Below are 23,355 nucleotides of genomic sequence, written 5' to 3' on the forward strand. Positions count from 1 at the left end.
GCCAAGACAGCCATCTTAAGTAAACAAATTAGGAGAGGTCCAGGTAATATTAACATATCTATGGCCAAGTTGCCAACACATTTGACTCTTGTGTTATATTCTTGTGAAATATTCAGTAAAGTATATAAAAGAGCTCAAAGGGTACATATTCAGTCAACTATAAAAAAAAAAGGAACTCAGACACTCTTTGCGCAAACAGCCAAACATTCAACTCTCACCCCGAGACAACTCACCCCGAAAGTGAAGACAGCTCACCCCAGAAATTGAAGACATCTCACCGGGGTGAGATGTCTGGTGAGTTGTCCGGACTTTCGGGGTGAGATGTCCGGACAAATCACTGAGGTGGAAAAAGGGTGAGTTGTCTTGTTACCCGTCAGACTTGTTATTTTTTTCACATTATAGGTAAACAGTGCTCATATTTTACATTCTACAGACCAGAAGACAGACAGGTGTTACTGTTTAGACAGATATCTCGTGTTGTGTTTATAGACGGTTGCGTCCCCTCTCAAAGGAGCACTTGCCCGGTCAGGCAACCTGAAAGCAAACTCCACCTGCCCAAAATTTGTATTCACCTGCCAGAGGCAGGTGTACGTGCAACCCTTGTGTCAACGCCTTAGGCTCAGTGAATACTGTACAATGCATTCATTGATTGCATTTTTACATGTAATTACATACTTACTGATTATATCATGTGATACTATAGTTTCTTCATATGTACTTGATTATAATTGAGTTGAGTTTAATGAGATTTAATAATAAATAAATAATTGTCTTGTATATTATGTTCCAAATTAGGCTACTCATGTTAAATCAAGTGATATGACCTGCAAACGCATGATAAGAGTGCTTTTGAAGCCTGTTTCACCGTGCATTGTATTGCATTGTAAATAATAAATTCTCGCCATTGGGGAAAATATTTTGATTTGAATCATATGTCCCTAGATATGAGATATCTCAGTATTTTGGAGTTACATGATAGCCTAATCGTCATGGCATGTAACGGCCTAAGAGTTATACTGTATACAGTATATCTCAATATTTAGGACAATTCGGCGTTACCTTAAGTGCGAAGTGCCTATGGAAGGTAGGCTAACTAGTATGCCTGCTTCATGGCATCTCCATGAAGCTTGTCAACATACTGAAGCACAATGTACTCAAAAAAGATGGCTGTGTTGAAACCATTATGTTTTCACTGTCAGTGGATCAACACCAGCAGATAACATGGCCAAAATCATCACTGTTTTGTCAAGTCCAGAGTCTCAACACCCAGAGATGGGCAGTATTTGAAATACATGTATTTGAAATACGTATTTGAAATACTTTTTTGTATTTTGTAATTTGTATTTTGCTGGGATGGAAGAAATGAGATGTATTTTGTATCTAGATACTTTCAGATCTAGTATTTTCTGTATTTCAAATACATAAAATACTTTTTAATGTCATTTTACACAGCCTCAGGTTTAAACTGTAGGGGCAAAACACATAACCTGACTCCGCCAGATGGGGCAGCAGAGAGTACACTGGGTTCCCCCCTCCTGCTCCCATCTGGGAACTCTCAGGCAGACTTGATGCCCGGCCACAAAACGGCCTGGCCAATCAGCAGCAGCTAGAGGCGGGATAGCCGCTGCTGATTGGCCAGGCCGTTGGAGGCCTGGCAAGGAACGGTGAGCACAGGGCGGGCGGAGCCGTGGGGGCTTTTTACGTTATTTGCGCAGTGAGTGTAACGCTGCTCAATGGTGAAATCTTCCGCCAACAGCGTACCTTAGTGATCAGAATCAAGGACAGGCCTATCGTAGTAGACATTTCCACCACGCGGAAACGCCCCCCTTTCAAAGTGGGGGGGCGGCGGGGGTGTGTATATATATATATATATATATATATATATATATATATATATATATATACACAATTGAGTTTTTTTGTATCCTTGTGTTTGTATCTATAATTTCCAGGGGCTATGCTTAAGTTTGTGACTAAAGCCACAACACAGCCTCCCCACTGGGAGCACTGTTTATACCAGTCAGTCTGTCATACCATCCCTCCCCACTGGGGGCGCTGTTTATACCAGTCTCTCTGTCATACCATCCCTCCCCACTGGGGGCGCTGTTTATACCAGTCAGTCTGTCATACCATCCCTCCCCACTGGGGGCGCTGTTTATACCATCCCTCTACACTGGGGGTGCTGTTTATACCATCCCTACCCACTGGGGACGCTGTTTATACCAGTCTCTCTGTCATAGCATCCCTCTCCACTGGGGGCACTGTTTATACCAGTCAGTCTGTCATACCATCCCTCCCCACTGGGGGCGCTGTTTATACCAGTCAGTCTGTCATACCATCCCTCCCCACTGGGGGTGCTGTTTATACAATCCCTCTACACTGGGGGTGCTGTTTATACCATCCCTCCCCACTGGGGACGCTGTTTATACCAGTCTCTCTGTCATAGCATCCCTCTCCACTGGGGGCACTGTTTATACCAGTCAGTCTGTCATACCATCTCCCCCCACTGGGGGCGCTGTTTATACCATCCCTCTACACTGGGGGTGCTGTTTATACCATCCCTCCCCACTGGGGACGCTGTTTATACCAGTCTCTCTGTCATAGCATCCCTCTCCACTGGGGGCACTGTTTATACCAGTCAGTCTGTCATACCATCCCTCCCCACTGGGGGCACTGTTTATACCAGTCTGTCATACCATCCCTCCCCACTGGGGGCGCTGTTTATACTAGTCTGTCATACCATCCCTCCCCACTGGGGGCGCTGTTTATACCAGTCTGTCATACCATCCCTCTACACCGGGGGCGCTGTTTATACCAGTCAGTCTGTCATACACAGACAGACAGACAGACAGACAGACAGACAGACAGACAGACAGACAATAAATGTTTATACCTTATTCTGCTCTGTTTGTCTACTTAAAACTGTTTTAAACTGTTTCAAAACCCCCCATTTTTTCATGGGGGTCCCCCTTGCTACAATCATGCTTAGGGCCCCTTGGAGGCCAGAATCGGCACTGCATGTGCACATCTTGTTACCGGGGAAGACCGGGGGGTTTTCCAAATCACTGAATGCTCCTTTAATTGATAATCTATTCATCTTAGTCATTAGTATCTTGTTTACTTATCTTGTTTTTTATTGTTGGTTTAAATGTAAATTGGTGGTAGGCCTAATCAATCAATCAATCAATCAATCAATCAATCAATCAATCAATCAATCAATCAATCAATCAATCAATCAATCTCTTTCTACATTTTTCTTGAGGTAGAAGTCAAAGAGGAGTGACAGTGATGAATCAGATGGCCAATCCATTCCTTTGTGGGTCCTGTTTGATACAGTTATAGCACATTGATTTGCTTAAAATATAAAGTGTATCATTCTTAATAACCTTCAATGTATTAGACATTCTGACAGGTCATTAATTTAATATTTGGCAATTAATTATGAATTTACTTATCATTATATACATTTGAATGAAAATGTATTTTCATGTATTTTCAAAATACAAAATACGTATTTGTATCTCAAATACATTTCTCAGACCAGTATTTGTATTTTGTATTTAAATACATTCTGTGACCCAGTATTTGTATTTTGTAACAAAATACATTTTCAATGTATTTTGCCCATCTCTGTCAACACCACCATCTATGATATTTTACAGCACTGTGTGCCTCCGTACATTGACAAGCTTTATGTTGATGCTGATCTTCCTTTTCAGGCAGAACTTGGCACCTTCCCACAGAGCCAAAACTAGTGACTGGTGTACTGACCATGGTATTACTATGCTTAACTGACCAGCCAACTGGCCTGACCTGAACCCCACAGAGAATCTAGGTTGTATTTAGGGTTAGAGGAAGGTGAGACATGCTGAAAATGTCCATGCCACGCCCCAATGATTAAATAATTTGTTCAAAAGTAGCCCAGACCAAGTATTGACTGCATACATTAATATACTATTCAGATGGTTGACATTTCTCGTTCTGCTTTTTGCAGATGATGTGGTCCTGATGGCACCATCGGTCCAAGACCTTCAGGTCTCACTGGACCGGTTCGCAATCGAGTGTACGGCAGCTGGGATGAGGATCAGCGTCTCCAAATCTGAGGCCATGGTTCTCAGCAGGAAACCGGTGGATTGTGCAGTCCGGGTAGGGAATGAGGCATTACCCCAGGTGAAGGAGTTCAAGTATCTCGGGGTCTTGTTCACGAGTGAGGGGAGGACGGAGAAGGAGATCAGCTGGAGAATCGGAGCGGCAGGGGCGGTATTGCAGTCGCTGTACCGCACTGTTGTGACGAAAAGAGAGTTGAGCCAGAAGGCAAAGCTCTCTGTCTACCGAGCAATCTTCGTTCCTACTCTCACCTATTATATGGTCATGAAGTGTGGGTCATGACTGAAAGAATAAGGTCGCGAATACAAGCGGCCGAAATGAGTTTTCTTCGACGGGTGGCTGGCATCTCCCTTAGAGATAGGGTGAGAAGTTCAGTCACACGAGAGAGACTCGGAGTAGAACCGCTGCTCCTTTGCCTGGAAAGGAGTCAGCTGAGGTGGTTCGGGCATCTGGTTAGGATGCCTCTCGGGCGCCTCCCTAGGGAGGTCCTCGACGCACGTCCCACTGGGAGGAGACCCCGGGGCAGACCAAGGCGCAGTTGGAGGAAACACATCGACTCACTGGCCTTGGAACGTCTCGGAATCCCCCAGGAGGAAGTCACTAATGTTGCTCTGGAGAGGGAAGTCTGGAGCACTCTGGTGATGCTGTTGCCCCCGCGACCCGACTACGGATAAGCGGTTGAAGATGGATGGATGGATGGATGGATGGATGGACATTTCTCGTTTAAAAGAATATATTTTTTAGTGGTCTCGTAAAATATTCTAATTTGAGATAGGATTTTTTGATTTTCATGAGCTGTACGCCATAAATATTAAAACAAAATGTTTTAAATAATTCACTTTGTGCACAATTAATTGAGAATATATGAAAGTTTCACTTTTTGAATTATATTACGGATGAACCTGCGTGTGTGTGTGTGTGTGTGTGTGTGTGTGTGTGTGTGTGTGTGTGTGTGTGTGTGTGTGTGTGTGTGTGTGTGTGTGTGTGTGTGTGTGTGTGTGTGTGTGTGTGTGTATAGTGTAGGTGAATTGGCTGCAGTTAAGTGGTATACTGTATGTATGGCATTTGTGTCCATACTGTATGTCAGATGGGTAGGTAGGTAGTATTCTAAATCAAGCAACAGATGGCCCTGGTTTTGACTAAGGTGATGTCTCATAAATGTTTTGTCAACATGTGCATATAGCCTGGCATTGAAATTGCTTTACTTATTTCCATATATGGTATGTAAATATACAGTGAATGCATTCATTCGATTTCGTGGGCCTACTGTATAATTATAAATGGCAAGTTTAAATTATATAGCTACGGGATGTAGAATGACGTGTGTATATCAGCACTGACTGTATCAAAATGTGCAAGAGTAGAAGGCATAGCCTACATAATATAGCATATCTTTAGCAGAAGTGAGGAATGGGCATTGTTTAGTTATTTGTTAGATGGAGTTATGAAGTGAAATTAAACAAAATTGCCACAGTCATGCTTTCCACTCCAATGAGCGCAGCTCGCAGGCGGTAGCAGCAACATGTAAACTACAGTTCCCCAGTAGAGGGCAGTATTTGAACACGTTAAAATGATTGAGGCACGACGTCAATGTACAGAGTGCAGACAATGGAACAAGAAACATTACATCTCGGTGGGCTAGAAACGGACGTCCCCGGACCCCAAATATTGATAGTTAGGACAGGGCTTTTAATAGGAGGTGGAACCAAATGGACCGGTACGTTCGTGGCCTAATGCATATCCATGAAATGTAAAAAGTTTGAACTTTGTGTGGTCACGGTACACCACACGCATCCTCCTGCTGCTGCTGTTTAGACAATAGAGCAGTGGTTCTCAACCTGTGGTACTAGACTACTAGTATCACTACTGTCCACTATGGCCTCTGGTGGTACCAGAAATCTTCCTGAACATGACAAAGATGTGTGTGTGTGTGTGTGTGTGTGTGTGTGTGTGTGTGTGTGTGTGCGGGAGTGGGGGGGCTGTTGTTGGCTTTGTGCCGAGCACTGCCGACGACAATGGGTCTGGTCCACAAGATTCGATACACCACCAAGATACCCATGTACCTGTCTAGATACTTCCTTAATGTTAACGAAGTCCACACCCACAACACCAGAGGGAGTGCAACGAACCATGTACAACCCAGATTCGGCACAAACAAGGGACTAAATTCTTTTCGCTCCTATGCCACCAAAATGTGGAACACCCTACCAACTGTCATTAAGACATGCGAATCCCTTGACTCCTTCAAAACCGCTCTCAAAGGGCACCTACGGATGGCTGCAATTCGAAACTGGCCCCGTAAAATCTGAATCCCCCCCACCGCCCCCCCCCCCCTTTTCCCCTCACTGTATATATTTCTTTTCCCTTTTTACCTCCTTTATGATGAATTCCTGTTCTGTCTATAGAAGTGTCTATTTGTACGTCTCTAAATGTTTTGATGATTTGAACATGGTGGACCCTATTGGAAACAAGTGTAATGCTTAATTGGGTCGTCCACTCACAGTTAACAGCCTTTGTATTGAGTTTGTGCTTGAAATGTACTGTAATTCTGCAAACTGTTAATAAATTCTTCAATCAATCAATCAATGCGTTCACGAATCACAACAAACTAAACGGTGGCAACGCAGTGGCTTAAAAACTGGAACTACTATAAAAGTGTAAGGAGAATATTTTTGACCAGCACGTAGAAACTGGAGTGGTGGACGTCTCGGACTAGTCAGACTAGCCCTGAAACTGATTATCATGCTCGTGAAGTACGAGCGTCACGCATGTGAACCATGGCTAGGAGTCAGACGGACCGGCTATTGCTCCAGTGAAATTGGTTGACATCCAGGCCGGTGTTGACTTGAGGTCCCACCGTCCCAGCACAAATGAGTGCCGTTCAAATCTCCCTCCTGTGTGAATTGGATGGGATAGGTTAGGTGTACGCTAGTACCGTATTTGTTTGACGTATTTTAATGTCATGGTGGTACCGGCCCCAGCCGGAGAGCCAAATATTTTCTGAGGTGGTACTTGGTGAAAAAAGGTTGAGAACCACTGCTTTAGAGGACAGGTGGCTGCATCCTGCGGGCTGCGGCCCGCGCGGCAATCTCAACCGTGAACGTGTTCGGATGGAAATAGTTTTGAACCAATGGCACCGAGCCTCCGGCCCGTCGTAGCCAATCACAGTGCGACTTCTTCTTGTAGGCGTGCCTTGCGTCGCAGCCTGGTCCCTCCTCCCTGCATGGCCAGAGTTTGGTTGAGTAGAAGAGAGTACCACTGGATGAGAGAGAGAGCGGGTGCATTGAAAAGAAGGGCATACCGTATGTTTCTCAGGATATTATCAGGATTACAACCTTTTAACTGCTGGATATACCCACTTATTCCTTCCTCGACACGTTTGCTTCTGTATAACTGCACCAGGTAAGACCGAGGAGGGAAGAATTGGGTGCTGAGAGATAGTTTATTTGGGTGAAGGATGGAGTGGTTAGCAACGGTAGCTAACGGATTATTGTGCCATGACTTTTCAATGATGGAGGGGGCACGCACACAACAAGCTTTGCTAATGTTATCCTCCCCGGTTCTACAACAATGACCCGCCGGGAGAGAAATTGTATGTCAGTATAAGCAATAAATTAACTACAGATGTACAGTTGTACTGTACAATGGGGAGGGGATCGGATCGATAGATGTATTATTGTCTGCTTTTTTTTGTACCCCCACCCACATCTTTGAGACTCCCACACCCATGATGGGTGTTGCGGGGCTTCTCTTGCACAGTTGCACTTCATCTGATCTAAACTCTACATACAAAATACCAAAGTACAAAGACAATGAAATGGGTGCCTTATAGTTGTTTTACAATGGCGAACGCTGTTGGTTAACGGTTTCCTGTGATGTTTATTTACTAAAGCTAATTGAGTGCCCCCATAGAAGGAACCTTGCTTAGTTACATGTCATAGTAGCATTCTCTTTGAGCAGTCGCGTATCCACCACTGACTGCACGCAACTTTGGGCTAACGTTAGCTGGCTAGTTGTCCTAGCCGTTGCAGTTGTTTGGCCTGGCTGTGACATCATCATCACTCAGTTCAGCGCAACGACCGTTGCTTGTCAAAATAACACGTTTACTTCAAACGGGATGTGGTGCAGCAGCAGACAGTTCGTTACAGGACTGTGAATAGGGCCAATTGCGGATCACTGATAAAATTAGTATATCAGATTTAGCAGCAGTCTGTCTGCAGCCATTGCTGATCCCTCCATCCCGTGACCTGACCCAGATTCGTGTCTAACCAGTGCATATTGTAAGCATGGGACCTGGTTGTAAGCTATAAGATCTCTTTACTTTGAGCGCACATTAACTGAGGCACAGAATGGTCCTGTTGATATGGCAATGTATTGGATTGGCTTTTGGGTAGCTTCCTTTGCATCCATCCACAGGGGCATACAATTTGCTATAACAGCATTTGATTGCCTAATGATTGTCTAGTAGGATTTAAATGTCAGTCAGCACTCAGCAGTCGCATAACATCACATCAGTTATACAGATTAGGCCTAATGGTATTATAGACCAAGACAAACATCTGTGGTTTTAGTTATTTTGCAGCATGGTAAATTCAATAGTCAAGTTTTCCATACAATTCTTTGTCCAGGTCTTTGAAGGCAAAGTTACCAGTGTACTAGTATTGCATGGATATGGAGGGATATAAGAGTGTTCAGATTGTATGGGCTGAAATAAACAATGTTCTTAGAAAATATATTATTCCCTTACAAATTAATATAAATAAGAATGACATTCTTGGTTTAAATCTTCCAGTGATTAGAAAGAACATTGTATTGTGTTTGGAGATCTTTCCTGAAAAATGTCTACTATTAGGATTAACACATTAACTGCCGGTATTAATTAATTCTTAGCCACTGCCACATGATAATATAACTCAATATCATAAGTGACTAGTCACAATATACCTGACAGAATCGCAGAGCTGATTTGTTTATTTTTGGAAAACAGATTCTATCTGACGTGATCTAAGCTTTCCCTGTGGTATTTTCAATCGATAAAAAACTTCTGTGACCCTGGGGTAGCCGGAGGACTTTGGTACTCTATTGAGCTATAACAATAACCTTAAGGAATGGGTTATCCCTAATGGGGAAGCAGACTCTGGGTTTAAAAGTATTTGTGTTTGTTAGTCTGTTTGTTGTATAATTTCATGTATTGATGTTGTGTAGTTTCTATAGAGGGTATGCACATGCATCATGCATAAAGTGAGTGGCAAAGTGAGTTTAACGTTATTTAATACAATCAGATAGGACTTTTCTGTACGGATGTATTGTCAAGGCCAGAAATTAGTTTTGTGCCACTCCAGGTATGATGATGATGTCACACGCATACTCTATTTCTTTTTTGTATTTGTAATTTTGTATTCATCAGGTGCCCCCGTGTGGAAGGCACACACTTTCTCCCTCAAGGACACTATCTTGCGCGTACACACGCACACAGAAAGAGAAAGGACCGCAATGGCAATAGTCTGTTTGTCTTTTTGCATCCTATCCTTTTGATAATTGTGTGTGACAATGTATGTAAATGTACATGTTTATTGTTATATCAAAGACTCCTGGCTCCTATTACTGTATAATTATCTGTATGGTAATTTTGGATGGCCATATTTGCAGAAAGCATTTTCACTACATTTTAGCATATAGAATTCATTGTTATTCCAGACTTGGTTTGGACCTCTAGACTCAGCTCGTCAATACATTTTTAGATGCTACTACATTACAAAAATATGAATGAAAATGTGCTGAGCTCATAGAAACACAATGAGATAAATCCTGATTTATGCTTGGTTGCATGCTGGTGTTGGGCATTGAAAATACTAGCCAATCTACAAGCTCACAAGGCATACTGTAAGTATAAATCAGGCTATTGGAGCTTTTGGATCTCGTCAAGTGAGCCTCATAGTTTGCCTTCTCCCTGTAGGTGGTCCACTTAGTTCTGGTTCCTGGCAGTGATGTCAGAGCGCACCGGTCAGGAGGACCCGGAGTGGTACCTCTTTGTGGACCGCGCCGTGGTCTACAACCCAGCCAACCAGGCCGACTGGACGGCCAAGAAGCTGGTGTGGATCCCCTCGGAGCGCCATGGATTCGAGGCGGCCAGCATCCGCGAGGAGCGCGGGGACGAGGTGGTGCTGGAGCTGGCGGAGAACGGAAAGAAGGCGGTGGTCAACAAGGACGACATCCAGAAGATGAACCCGCCCAAGTTCAGCAAGGTGGAGGACATGGCCGAGCTCACCTGCCTCAACGAGGCCTCCGTACTACACAACCTCAAGGACCGCTACTATTCTGGGCTCATATATGTGAGTATTTTTGTCATCATTTCATTTTTAATGAAGCCTTTATTATGTAACCAGGCATTTTCATTGAAATAAAAAACGAACATCTTTTTGGTGCTTTTTTTTTGTGCTTTTTGGTGCAGCTCACCACCTAGGGGGTGGTGAGCTGTCTGGAAGAGGGTCTGTCTGTGTCTGTTGTAATCTTGCAAACCACTGGACCAATTGGTGCCAAATGTCTTGTGCACACTGCCAGTTGGTCAAGGAAGGAAGTACTGTAAATCACCAAATATTTAGCAAATACTAAATACATATTTTGTTTCTTAATTTCTTTCTTCAAATGTTTGAAGATCCACCGATCTGTCGTTCTTTGGCCATATTTGGGCAAGAAGACTGTCATAAACAAAGCCAAACAAAGCCAGCACTAATCAATTGGATGTTAATGCTAAAATATTTTCCTCCAAACTCTTCAGCCATGATATCAATACACAGTCTCTGCATTATAGAGACCAAGAAATTACTTGGCCATCTTTAATTGGCCACAATGTCCTAGATAAGCAGCCAATTCCCCTGTGATTATGACCCACTTAGTGACATGCATTCCTGGAATAGCCTTTAGACAGGGAGGTTTTGGACCACCTGAGACTCCTGGTTTCTCTAAAGAATGGAGCCACAATGTCATGTCATTTTATACAATCATGGTTTTCTCATTATGTCTAATTGAGTAGTAAATCATTTGAGTGATAAAGATGGCAATCATTGTCATGATGCATTGTGAGCCTCCATGTTGGATATTTTAGCTATTTTATTAAAGTTCTACAATTTTAACGTGCTGCTCAGAATTAAATTATTACAGATTTGACAACTATATCAAAGTAGATTACCAGTCTCTTGATCAAAAGATTATTTATTTTTCTGCAAAATGGCCAGGCTTCTGAAAGTAGATACTCACATTGTTAGTGCATCTGTTTTAGGGGTGCAACAGTTAAAATTGATTTAAATTATTACAAATAAATAAATTGTAGATTTATGTATATTTTTTATAAAATCATTGATTTTCAAATATAGCACGCAATGCACAGAATGCACCGTTTCACAACACATTGTGAGTCTATATCTGTTTTAGTTATTTTCACATGTTTTGCACCATACCCTTGTATAAAGTGTAAAATAGGCCAGGCTAGGGCCGGGGTTAATCAATTTAGTCTAAAAACCTAATTGAAAAACTAGCTTCTTTAGATAACTTTAAAGTATTTATTCAAAATAATTTTGATTTGAGCAGGATTATCCCTCTTCTTCACTAGACAGTAGACGCATGCTTGTGGTTTTGCTCCTCTTGCACCAAATGAGCTCATGAATTCTGAAATATTTAGTGATGTGCTTTCGTGTTTATCACTCAATGAGTCGTGAATGATGTGTCCTCCTCCCCATGGGATCTAGACTGAATGAATCACCATCTTCTCAGACTGATTCCGGCGTTTAAAGAAGTGCATGTCCTCAAACATGACCTATAGTCACATGATAATTGCCCACTTTATCCTCCCATGTGTAGTGTGGTAGACTCTAAAAATAAACTTTGACCAATCAGACCAGCAATGCCTTGCCTTGCTCAAAGATTCCATGGCTTGGGCTGCTTTTGATAAGGAGGCAAGCTTAAGGCTTGTGAGGCCTCTGTCATCTTGGCCACTGTCTGACTGCTGATGGCAGTGTGGCACCCTGCCAAGCTCTCATTTTGAATTACTAAGAGAGGAGGTAGATGTGAGAACATTGACCAATGCTGTGCGCTCTCTCATTATTATCCTGTTGTGGATGAATCGACCCCAACAAGGTTATGATAATTCTTTGTTAATTTGAAATTGAGCTTAAATTATTATTCATTTTGTTTATAGTGAACACTGGACACTAGTGTCGGTAGCTCAGTCGATAGAGCACTCACATCTCGACCGCAAGGTAATGGGTTCGATCCCGGGCACTGCCAATTCAGCGTATGAGTAGCACAGCTTGATGTCGTGCGGTAAGTACTGGGAGCTGATGGTAGGTGTTGTGCTCCAGCCTCCACCTCAGCATTCCATCTCCCAGAGGTCTAGCACATTGAAAGTCGGATAGACTCCTGCACCCTGGCTGATGCCGACAATAAGCCTCTCTGAATTACTTACTTGTCTGTTTTATGGCAAAAGATATTATTTCCCCAGACCAGAATCCCCTCCCCCCCAAAAAAAGAAATTCCACTCAAATGGAAAGTGTTGTTGATGCCATCTCTATATCTTGTTCTAAGGGTGGTACATGCTGAGTCACACATTAACCCAACTGCCTTAACAGAGCTTTGAGGTTGCTGATATCAACAGCTGTCATGCTCATATTAACTGGAAGTTCTTTGACTGTCCTGAACCAATGTCTGATTCAGAATAACACAAGGTGAACCTCTAGGGCGTATTCTTTTGTTGCAGAGTGCTGTCCTGTTTGCACCGATGACACCTTTTAATATGACTTTCTCATTGTATCTATAGTTTTTGTTTGTAAATACATCAAATTTGTAATGGATGAAGCCTTGGCCTGGAAGAGAGGTCATCAGGTGGGCTCCAACCTTCTTAGAATGTTTCAATCCTCAACCACTACACTCTCCAGTTGGCGGGTCAAGCAGTGATTAGCCGAATCACTGCCTATACAGAGGGAATGCGCGTGACATCATACGTGGAAGTTGTGCGGGAACGCCTACTGATTGGCAAAAAAACGAATTTCTGACCTTGACAGCCCTTACATCCAAACATGATTGCAGTAAACAACATTAAACATTATTAAACTGGCCTGGGCCGGCTTACGCTTTCTGGCCGCTTTCTGGCCGTAAGTAACAAACGAACAAGGCAGTTCATTATGGCAAGCTGGTACCTTTGTGGTTATTGTCTGTTGAAACTGTGGTGGACTTGGAGTCGGATCTACAAAACTTGGAACTATATAATTTGCGCTCGTGTTGGAACTGAACTGTTTAATTAATCTGAACTTTTAGTTTTAATATATACTGAACTGTTTCTTTTGTGTCTGTGCCATTTTGTGTGTGTGTGTGTGTGTGTGTGTGTGTGTGTTACGGTGACTTAAAAAGGGTGTGTAGAGAAAAGCGTGGTGCGAACAAGCACTTCTATGCGCAGCCTTATGTAAGTGTTTTGGCTATAAGACTGAACATTTTGTACTCCTGGCTGGCACTCCGGACCATTTTGTATTCGTCCAAACCGTTAGAACATATCCAGTATATCCTAGGGTATGTTGTCTGTCGGCTATGATGATTTAGATAACTTAGGTGGATATATTTATTTTGGATGTGTTGTACCCCAGCCTCCAGGTGAGGCTTTGGCGATGCTGAGTCTTAACAAGGGGGGGCGGGGTTGTTCATTTGAGAGAGCAGTGTGATGGAGCAGTATGAAGCTGGGGAGAGATTTCAAATGGTCTGGAAAGAAAACATTTTATTTTTATTTCAAATACTGTAACAACAACACAAATAATGTGCATGATGTATCGCCCATTGTTTCAGACTTTTGATTTAGTCTAGGAGGTTCTGGACTTTCTTATGTTGTAGCCATGCTTTGCCAGAAAATTGACCCAAACCCCAAAGCTAGTGGAGGTTAACAGTTTAGGGTTACATGCCTAGAACTGTGGTCAGCTGCTTAGCATTCCTGAGCCCCTTCATGGCCCTGTTCTCTTTTTGATGTGTGTTTGTGTGTGTTTATATTCAGGCCAATGAAACATAAGGTTGACCTATCTTAAAGTACATGATGACTTCCATTCACACAGCGGGCAGTGGGTGTGTGAGCCTTTTGAAAGTATTGACAGGAAAAAGAGTTATGTAGTTTTAAAAAAGATGATCTTTTCAAAGATTAATAATATCTGTTGGATAGTAATGTGAGAGAGTGGGAAAGAAGTGGACTGCGCTACAGATTTGTTTAGGCAGATTTGATGCATGCAATCATATCACCTGTAGACTTAACTGGTTGAGCCATCACGGCACCCCATTATTATGAAATATTAATGAAGGACATATTTTCGATTTGCAGTGATGCAGCTCAAGTGATGTCTGAAGAAAGGACTGGATGCTGTGATTAATGCATCTGTGATGCATTATTGAATGTTTTTGCTTACATTAGCACTGAACGCACATATCCGTCTGCAGTTGTGGTGCAGAGTGCACAGGACACGAACAATGTCTAAAAGACTCAGGCCGAGGTTTGGGGGCAGGACCTTAAAGGGTAAAACCACTTTTTTAGAGGTTTGGGTTGTTTTCTTACCTTATTATGGGCAAACTAGTCCATTCCATGAGTTATTTCGCTCCGTTGTGTTGTTTATTAGAAATTTGAGAAATAAAAAAAGTCGCTCATTGACTTCCATTGTAACGGGGAAACAGCTCTCAAAGTCAGTCTTTTAGCACATGAACCAACGCAACAAAAGCTGATTCTGACAGTTTATGACACCAGGAAAACTCATGCGGTTTTATTTTCGTCTTTTAAGATAGATTTATAAAGTTACTATTTTAGTCGGAGATAGACTGAAGCAGTGCTACGGCGTCTTGCGAGGTTTCGTTTGTAAACAGAAGTCTCCACGCTGTTTGAGATGCATCCAGCTGCAGCCTCGCATATGAGCAGTCCCAGACACAGACACTTTACACACTTCTTCTAAAGTGTCTTCTAAAGTGTCTCCCTCAAACACGTCCATTGTGTATGTTTTTAGTGACAAGCGGACGAGATCAAATCCATGTGTTTACATCCCCGTCATTTCCAATAAGGAAGTGGTGTACAGTTTTGGTCCAATCAGATCGTTTTTCACAGCAGTGATTCGGTCGGCGTAGGCATACCTACCGGATCTTCTTTCTACACAAATGAGTCAAAACAAGACAAAGTTGACATTTTTTATTAAAAATAAAACCGCATGAGTTTTCCTGATGTCATAAACTGTCAGAATCAGCTTTTGTTGCGTTCATTTATGTGCTAAAATAGTGACTTTGAGAGCTGTTAATCCGTTACAATGGAAGTCAATGGACCCTATTTTTTTTTTCTTAAATTGCTAATAAACAACACAACGGAGCGAAATAACTCATGGAATGGAATAGTTTGCCCATAATAAGGTAAGAAAACAACCCAAACCTCTAAAAAAGTGGTCTTACCCTTTAATGGACAAATATGAAGAGAAACTTCATATAAGCTCTCCAGTGCGGGGGCTTGAAGACTTACAGCATGGCTGATTCAGCCATGGGTATGCCCCCATCATGCAACGCTTTCAGAATGCTGATGGTCCTTTATTTTCTACTATGTGACCATAGTGTTTAAAGCCTGATGAACAACTATTTAAGGACAAACTTAATGGAGCATTTCATGCAGGAACGGCCGGCCCCATGCTCATTCACGATCCAATCACATACAGCCACGACCGTATAGCAGTTGTACACACCAAACTTTGTTGTCCTGATTGCTATAGACTTTTAGTTGACTAAAGTGGGGAGATGAGTCGGGTGAAAGGTGTGAAAAAGTTGCTGAATGTAGCTCTAGTTGGCTGGTATGACAGGTATACTATGTGGCTTTTTGTTTGTAAACAAAGATTGGCCTCCCCCTTTCTCTCTGAGAGTGCTACTACTACTAAGACTGCTGCTGCATTCACACAGGCAGATACAAAGATACAGTCTACCATTCATTTTCAATGGCAGCCAGCGACATGAAGATACAAAGATACATCCGACGTTTGTAGCTACTAAAAAACCAACAACAGCTACAAAGCTTCAAAAACGATTAGCTAGTTTCGACAGCTATACAAAGAAGTTACAAATACGCTGTGTAGCCCTGTATCTTTGAATCTGCCAGTGTGAACGCATCATCATCATCATTTTTCAACCGCGATCGAGATCATGGATTTCACAATGCCACGGCAGACTTTCTTTGAAAGTGTCCATGTCTCGGAGCCGAATCGGCTCGACGGTCGTCCTAAATCATTGTTACCTTGAACATCTTACTAAACTGGGATGACCAGATTGTATGCATGTCATTGCAGGCTGACCAGGCCATACCCTTCCTAGTTTGAAAGTCTGCAGCATAAGAGAATGAAGTAGGGACAGTAACGTGATGATTCAACGTTTCTAAACGAACACGATAACGTGGTGTATCCAAGTGAATGCCTTGCCTTCAATGAGGCACGACAAAGTCATCAGTCAACATCACATTGGTTACCGGTCCAAATGATCTCTATAGTCATGTCATCAAGACAGACCTGTCTGATTGGCTGAGATTTATTACTACCTTGGAGGCCAGAACATTGTTCTAGTTTAGATTCAAGTTGCGCTGTTTCAGTTGGTGTCGTGCTAAAATTATCGAATAATCAAATTGATAACAGTAGAATGATCAAATTTGATTCTGGTCAGACATGCACATCCCTAATTCTGAGGTTCTGCTTTCCTAAGCGTCATTTTGTTTCTAGGACGTAGGTTTATTAGTTGCGCAAGTAGAGTGCGCAAGTACTGCGATCGGCTGGTCGCAAGTAGGCCATACATGGCTGAAGCCCTGTTGCTTAGCTTCATTCATAGATTTATTTGGAGATTTGCTGATGACCTTTCAGCTGATTTCAGCTTTGCTGAACTCTGAACTGTGGAAATGGATTCCCTTGTGTCCAAGCTTTGGGTAAGATTAGAAGGCATGTAGTAGTTGTGGCAGGCAGCCGTGTATATCATACATAAAAATAAAAGCTGAAATGGTTTACCATCTACAAGCTTCACAAAGTGATGCGTTTTTTCAAAGTATAAAAATAATGAATATGTTTGTCATATCTGCCCTGTGCATTTTTTAATTACCAGGCAATATATTCCAGTGTTCAATGCCAAAACACAATTAAATCGTTAATCACAGTTATTTGTGTGAATATTAATCATCAACTTAAATTTGTAATTGTGACAGCCCTATGCTAAGTGTGTTATTCGTATCCTTCTTTTATACTGTACAGTTTTGGAAATAGCTGATCTAGAAGGTCACGAGAGCTTGTACTGTAGATGAGCTTATCAATATGCTATTTTAACCTACCATGACTGGTAGCCAGGCCAGTTCCGAGCCTGGCCTGCTTCCTCCCTTCTCTCTGTGTGTAGGCGTCTTGCTCCTAGACTGCAGTCTGCAGAGCCCCTCTAATCCCCTCAGTACCCCCCAGGGACCGCCGTCAAGGCCGGCCAGCTGAGTCATCCCTCTCCCCACTGCCTGTGGGGTGGGGGGGGGGGGGGGGGGGGGGTGATTCGTCTGTCTGGCACTGTGCCCACCGTAAGGGGGCCTGGGATGGGATGGAGGTGGTGGTGGCGGTGGCGTTGGCGTTGGCTTAAGTTGATGTTTACAATGTAGGGCCTATTAGACTAGAAACGTTTGAGAAGTTCTTGGTCTGTGGAATACAACATTCAGACTTTCAGAAGTTGATGCCATTTGATCACACTGACCTTTTTAGTATGTTTATGATGATGCGTGTAACACGTAAATGAATAGGTAAGGAAATAAGTCTAGTGACTTCAAAGTAACCACTATATTGTGGGACGGCAGTGGCTCAGGGGTAGAGTGACCGGATGGTACTTTGACTCAAGTGAAATTTTAATTGCGTCCATTTACTTGTAACAGAGGGGGTGCACATGCAGATCCGACATACCAAAGATCCGACATGTGGAAATCACCCGTCGCTCCCGAACATGCGTTGCTCCGTGCTTGCGGAAGTTGCGGTTAGGTTAGGGTTTGAGGTAGGTTGTCGGTCTATTATGACAGTCGGACCAATAGTATGTCGGAACTAAAGCCTGTACCAGTAACAGAGTATTTCCACATTAATTGCAGTATTGCTACTTTTACTCGAGTACAAAAAAAATTCCATCACTGTCACATGGACACAGATGCTACTTTTGCTGAAGTACAAAATGTGAGTACTTTTTTCCACCACTGTCACATGGAAACAGATGCACACAACATGCGAGCCGCTCCCCCAGCATGCTGCGGCCATGTCACCATTGTTCCTAGCTCATACAACTGGGTTTAGCAGGCCCCGCATGGGCCCCCTGCAGCCTGCTGTCTGTCCTGCAAAGACAGCACCATTAGGGGAATTTGGCTTTTGCAGCCCAGCCATGCAGAGATGGAGGGAAGGACGGAGCAGATGGAAATGAAGGGCCAGACAATGCTGGACGCGCAGGGGTCATCAATATGTCTGTCTGTACACGGACAAATGTGTCCGTGGCAAAGACTTGGTCTTGTCCGTGGCAAATTCTAGATTTTCTTTTTTTACACACCATTATAATCTTATTCTGATCATAAGAGACCCACTTACTGAATGTCAAGTCTCCAGGCTTTCTTCAGAATATGTATGACACTTATTTTCTATGACACTAGTAAATAAGGTCAGACAGGAAGTTAGGTTTAGGTAATTGTCCCTACTGGCAACACTTTAAAGCACTGGTTCCCAAACAGTGGGTCGGAACCCATTTCTTTCTCTCTGAAACCTCGATTTTCTATTTTGTTTTTGTAAAATAAATACATTGTCTCATGTTTTTTTTTTTTTTTTTTTTTTAATGCAAACAAATATGAATTTTCCTATTGGAACAAAGTCCAAACCTTTAAACAAATCCCTTTGGGATAACGTTATTTATATGTCCATTAACCAGAGGTAATTTTTACATTTTGGAAAAAATAGCCAATTTAACACTGAGGTGCCCACTCTTCCTGCACCCTTTTGCAATGTTAAATGTCACTGAATCTGCAATCTCTTTCCATTTTGCTTTTATTGTTGATGCTGATGCTTTTATTGTGTCTCATCCTGCATATTTCCGCGTGCTGAAAATAGCTGATCTACAAGCTCACAACGTGTTGCGGAGGCGACACGTTGTGAGCTCGGATTTATTATGCTTTTAGCAGGACTTTTGGCTTTGTGCAGTGCTTTAATTAGCGAGATCCGTACCGTAAATACCCAAGTTAAAGTGAAAACCGAATTTCTATTTTCTTTTTTTTGACAATGTCCAAATATTTAAATTAGATAAATCGTGCAGCCCTAGTATACATTTTAAAACAAAAAAAGATATCTCTGATCCGTGTCAGCACGATCTGCTGGAAATGTTGCCCTGCACATTATGTCTGCATCGTCTGGTTAAGACGTGATGTCCTGTATGGATTACAACCGCTGTTCTTCCTCCATATTACCCCATATAGCACTTCTGGGATCCTTAGCTTGTAGAGTTGGTATAAAGCTTAGGGTACTGTATCTATTTATAGTGCCTGCAGCCTTGTAGCATTTCTTTTGGTATCTGTGCATTTGTGTCCAACTCAGGATATGACGGACTAATCATGTTCAACCGGGGTCAGGCAAAGGGAATGTCCGCTTGGCCATGAGTGATATTGCATGTACATACAGTATGAGCTTTAGGCAGTATATTAGTTGTCTTGTCACGGACCAGAGTATTTTCTCAATGGAAGAGTAGGGTGATCACCTCTAACCACTCTGGAAGTGTATATTGTAATAACATACTTTGCCATACAGATTGGATAAAATCACGTTTTATTCATTCAGATACGTTCTGGTGCACCCCATTCGACTGTTGTCAGTGCATATAATCGGCGTTATCAACCGTTATTAGGACCATACAATGGGCCCAGTATGGACATTTTCCACATACTCACGGTTTCAGTATGTCATTATCAGCTATTGTGACGGGTGATAAGGGTATTTTCATTATAGAATGCCCATACTGTTGTTTGAACAATGTCACCAGCCGAGTCAGTATGTTGTTATCATGTATTGTATCCGTTGATAATGATATTAGGACCATACAATGGGCCCAGTATGGACATTTTCCACATACTCACGGTTTCAGTATGTCATTATCAGCTATTGTGACCGGTGATAAGGGTATTTTCATTATAGAATGCCCATACTGTTGTTTGAACAATGTCACCAGCCGAGTCAGTATGTTGTTATCATGTATTGTATCCGTTGATAATGATATTAGGACCATACAATGGGCCCAGTATGGACATTTTCCACATACTCACGGTTTCAGTATGTCATTATCAGCTATTGTGACGGGTGATAAGGGTATTTTCATTATAGAATGCCCATACTGTTGTTTGAACAATGTCACCAGCCGAGTCAGTATGTTGTTATCATGTATTGTATCCGTTGATAATGATATTAGGACCATACAATGGGCCCAGTATGGACATTTTCCACATACTCACGGTTTCAGTATGTCATTATCAGCTATTGTGACCGGTGATAAGGGTATTTTCATTATAGAATGCCCATACTGTTGTTTGAACAATGTCACCAGCCGAGTCAGTATGTTGTTATCATGTATTGTATCCGTTGATAATGATATTAGGACCATACAATGGGCCCAGTATGGACATTTTCCACATACTCACGGTTTTAGTATGTCATTATCAGCTATTGTGACCGGTGATAAGTGTATTTTCATTATAGAATGCCCATACTGTTGTTTAAACAATGTCACCAGCCGAGTCAGTATGTTGTTATCATGTATTGTATCCGTTGATAATGATATTAGGACCATACAATGGGCCCAGTATGGACATTTTCCACATACTCACGATTTCAGTATGTCATTATCAGCTATTGTGACCGGTGATAAGGGTATTTTCATTATAGAATGCCCATACTGTTGTTTGAACAATGTCACCAGCCGAGTCAGTATGTTGTTATCATGTATTGTATCCGTTGATAATGATATTTTCAATGTTATAGAATGCCCTCTCATCAATCCAATCGCTTTGATCTGCTTTGATCAGATGTCACGTGACTGGCCAATCTTTTTCGCAGCAAAAATAAGCACCAGGCTGCCCATAACTTTTATTCTCAGTGGAATTATGCACTATTTTACGAAAGTGTCTGCATGCAATGTGTTTTGACATCATTTTGAGCTAGCTGACACTAGTCTTTGTTGATCTTCAAAATTGCGTTTGCACTTTCTTCCTTTTTGGTCGTACATGTACATAAACGTTCGGATTTCAAATGTAAAGTGCTTACCACTTGGCCAAAGATGTTATAAATACGTACGGCCTCTCAAAAGTACGCGTATATTCCACATTGTTCAATAAAATGCATTTGAATCGGATCTGTGGCCATTTTCCCCGTAGCTTTCAACTACGCGACCCCATCGGTTGGGAGGTGTATTGCACTCTGGTACATTATAACTGTATGAGAAAATTGATACAACGCTTTTTATTTAACAATACGGTACTTCTGGTGGGCTGCACATAATAGTAACATCCGCGGCCATTGGGTAAGCACTTTATATTTTAAATCTGAACGTTTTATATATGTAGTCTACCAACGTACCAAAAAGGGAGAAATTGCAACTTATTTTTAATGACCATATTGTTAGCCAAGGCTAGGCAACCGCCTACTGTATCCGGTCATTTCCACGCGTAGATACATAGGCACACACTGGCCGTTTCCGTATCCGGTCTAGGGCGGAATTGCAGTGCAAAGCGAATTGATATCTACTCTCTAGTCTAGCCAGGCTGTAGTGTTGACAGGCACATTTGTCATATTCATTCCGGGTGGCTGGCTACGCGAGACTAATTGGAGCCCTTAGGGATTTTTGTGTTTGTGTATAATCTTGCAAAATATTTGCAAACTGTTAAAAAAAAAAGGGGAAAAAAACTATTCAATCAATCAACATATTATTCACCCCGGAAATTATTCTATGCAAAGAAAATCAAAGCATTGATTATTGTTTGTGGGTTTGTTTGAGCCATTATTTTTTCCTCAGATCCATCCACACACTGTATTTTCTTTTTAATCACCTTTACAATGTGTCTATAGTGATTGATTGATTGATTGCAATATGTATTAACAGTTTGCAGAAATACAGTACATTTCAAGCACAAACTCAATACAAAGACTGTTAACTGTGAGTGGACGACCCAATAAAGCATTACACTTGTTTACAAGAGGGTCCACCTTGTTCAATTCATCAAAACCTTTAGAGACTTACAAATAGACACTTCTATATATCCAAAGAACAGAACAGGAATTCATCATAAAGGAGGTAAAAAGGGAAAAGAAACATATACAGTGAGGGGAAAAGGGGTGGGTGGTGGGGGGATTCAGATTTTACGGGGGGCCAGTTTCGAATTGCAGCCGTCGTGCCCTTTGAGAACGGTTTTGAAGGAGTCAAGGGATTTGCATGTCTTAATGACTGTTGGTAGGGCGTTCAACATTTTGGTGGCATAGGAGTGTGTGTGTGTGTAATTTCTAATCTAATTAATTTGATTTACAGTCAGTACAAGAAACACAGGGAGACCATCAGCAAAATTGGGGACTCAGTCATACATTACAGACCATGTAGTATACACCCTAAACATTTGGTTATCGTGTCACCCCTGATGCTTTTCAATTTGGAGTTGTAAAAAGATAACCTTATCTCAAACCCACATGGTTAGCAAAGCTATAGCCTATATAATATATTGAACAGTTTCTTTGTAACATGCATCTACCGTCTAAACCATCTTCATCTACAAGGTGCACCACTGTATCCCTGATGCATGCTATGCCTATGTAGTGGTGTGTGTGCCAATTGACAAAGTAGACTAGAGTCAAACAGATGGCAGTCACCAGTGTTTTCATCTGGTCATAACAAGCGGTCCATGTTTATGACAAACTGCATTGCTTTTATTTTGAAGCTTGTTTATTCACATACAAACAATCTGTGTGATTGACAACCCATTTGTCAGATCATGATACTGACCAATGATGATAGACGCCTGAGGGCGAGGTCACGTGCACGCCTGGGGGACAGCAGACGTGCTGGCGCTTTGGCATGGGTCAACATATGGAATGAATTCTGTACTGGTCATATATGGAGCATGCCTTGAATGTACAGGGTTTGATGAGGTCAGATCAACATATGGAATGTCAGAACAGGTCAGCTCCGTATATGGGGATCTAA

At 42.1% G+C, this 23,355-nt stretch overlaps 1 protein-coding gene across 2 annotated transcripts in view; it reads left to right on the top strand.

Annotated features, from left to right (window-relative positions):
* The first annotated feature begins 7,375 nt into the window (after positions 1 to 7,375).
* The window catches only part of LOC306921025 (myosin-10), a 104,123-nt gene continuing 88,143 nt past the window's right edge, over positions 7,376 to 23,355 (top strand). The window contains exons 1-2 of one of the 2 annotated variants that reach the window (XM_079498077.1): positions 7,376 to 7,509; positions 10,064 to 10,439. In XM_079498077.1, coding sequence (XP_079354203.1) covers positions 10,095 to 10,439 — 345 coding nt within the window. In that variant the 5' untranslated portion in view covers positions 7,376 to 7,509; positions 10,064 to 10,094. Of the gene's footprint in view, positions 7,510 to 8,267; positions 8,388 to 10,063; positions 10,440 to 23,355 lie in introns of those variants that run through there. The other variant, XM_079498078.1, reaches the window with a different exon arrangement.

The sequence above is a fragment of the Electrona antarctica genome, assembly GCF_951216825.1.
Source record: "Electrona antarctica genome assembly, chromosome: 4".
Classification (NCBI taxonomy): Eukaryota; Metazoa; Chordata; class Actinopteri; order Myctophiformes; family Myctophidae; genus Electrona; species Electrona antarctica.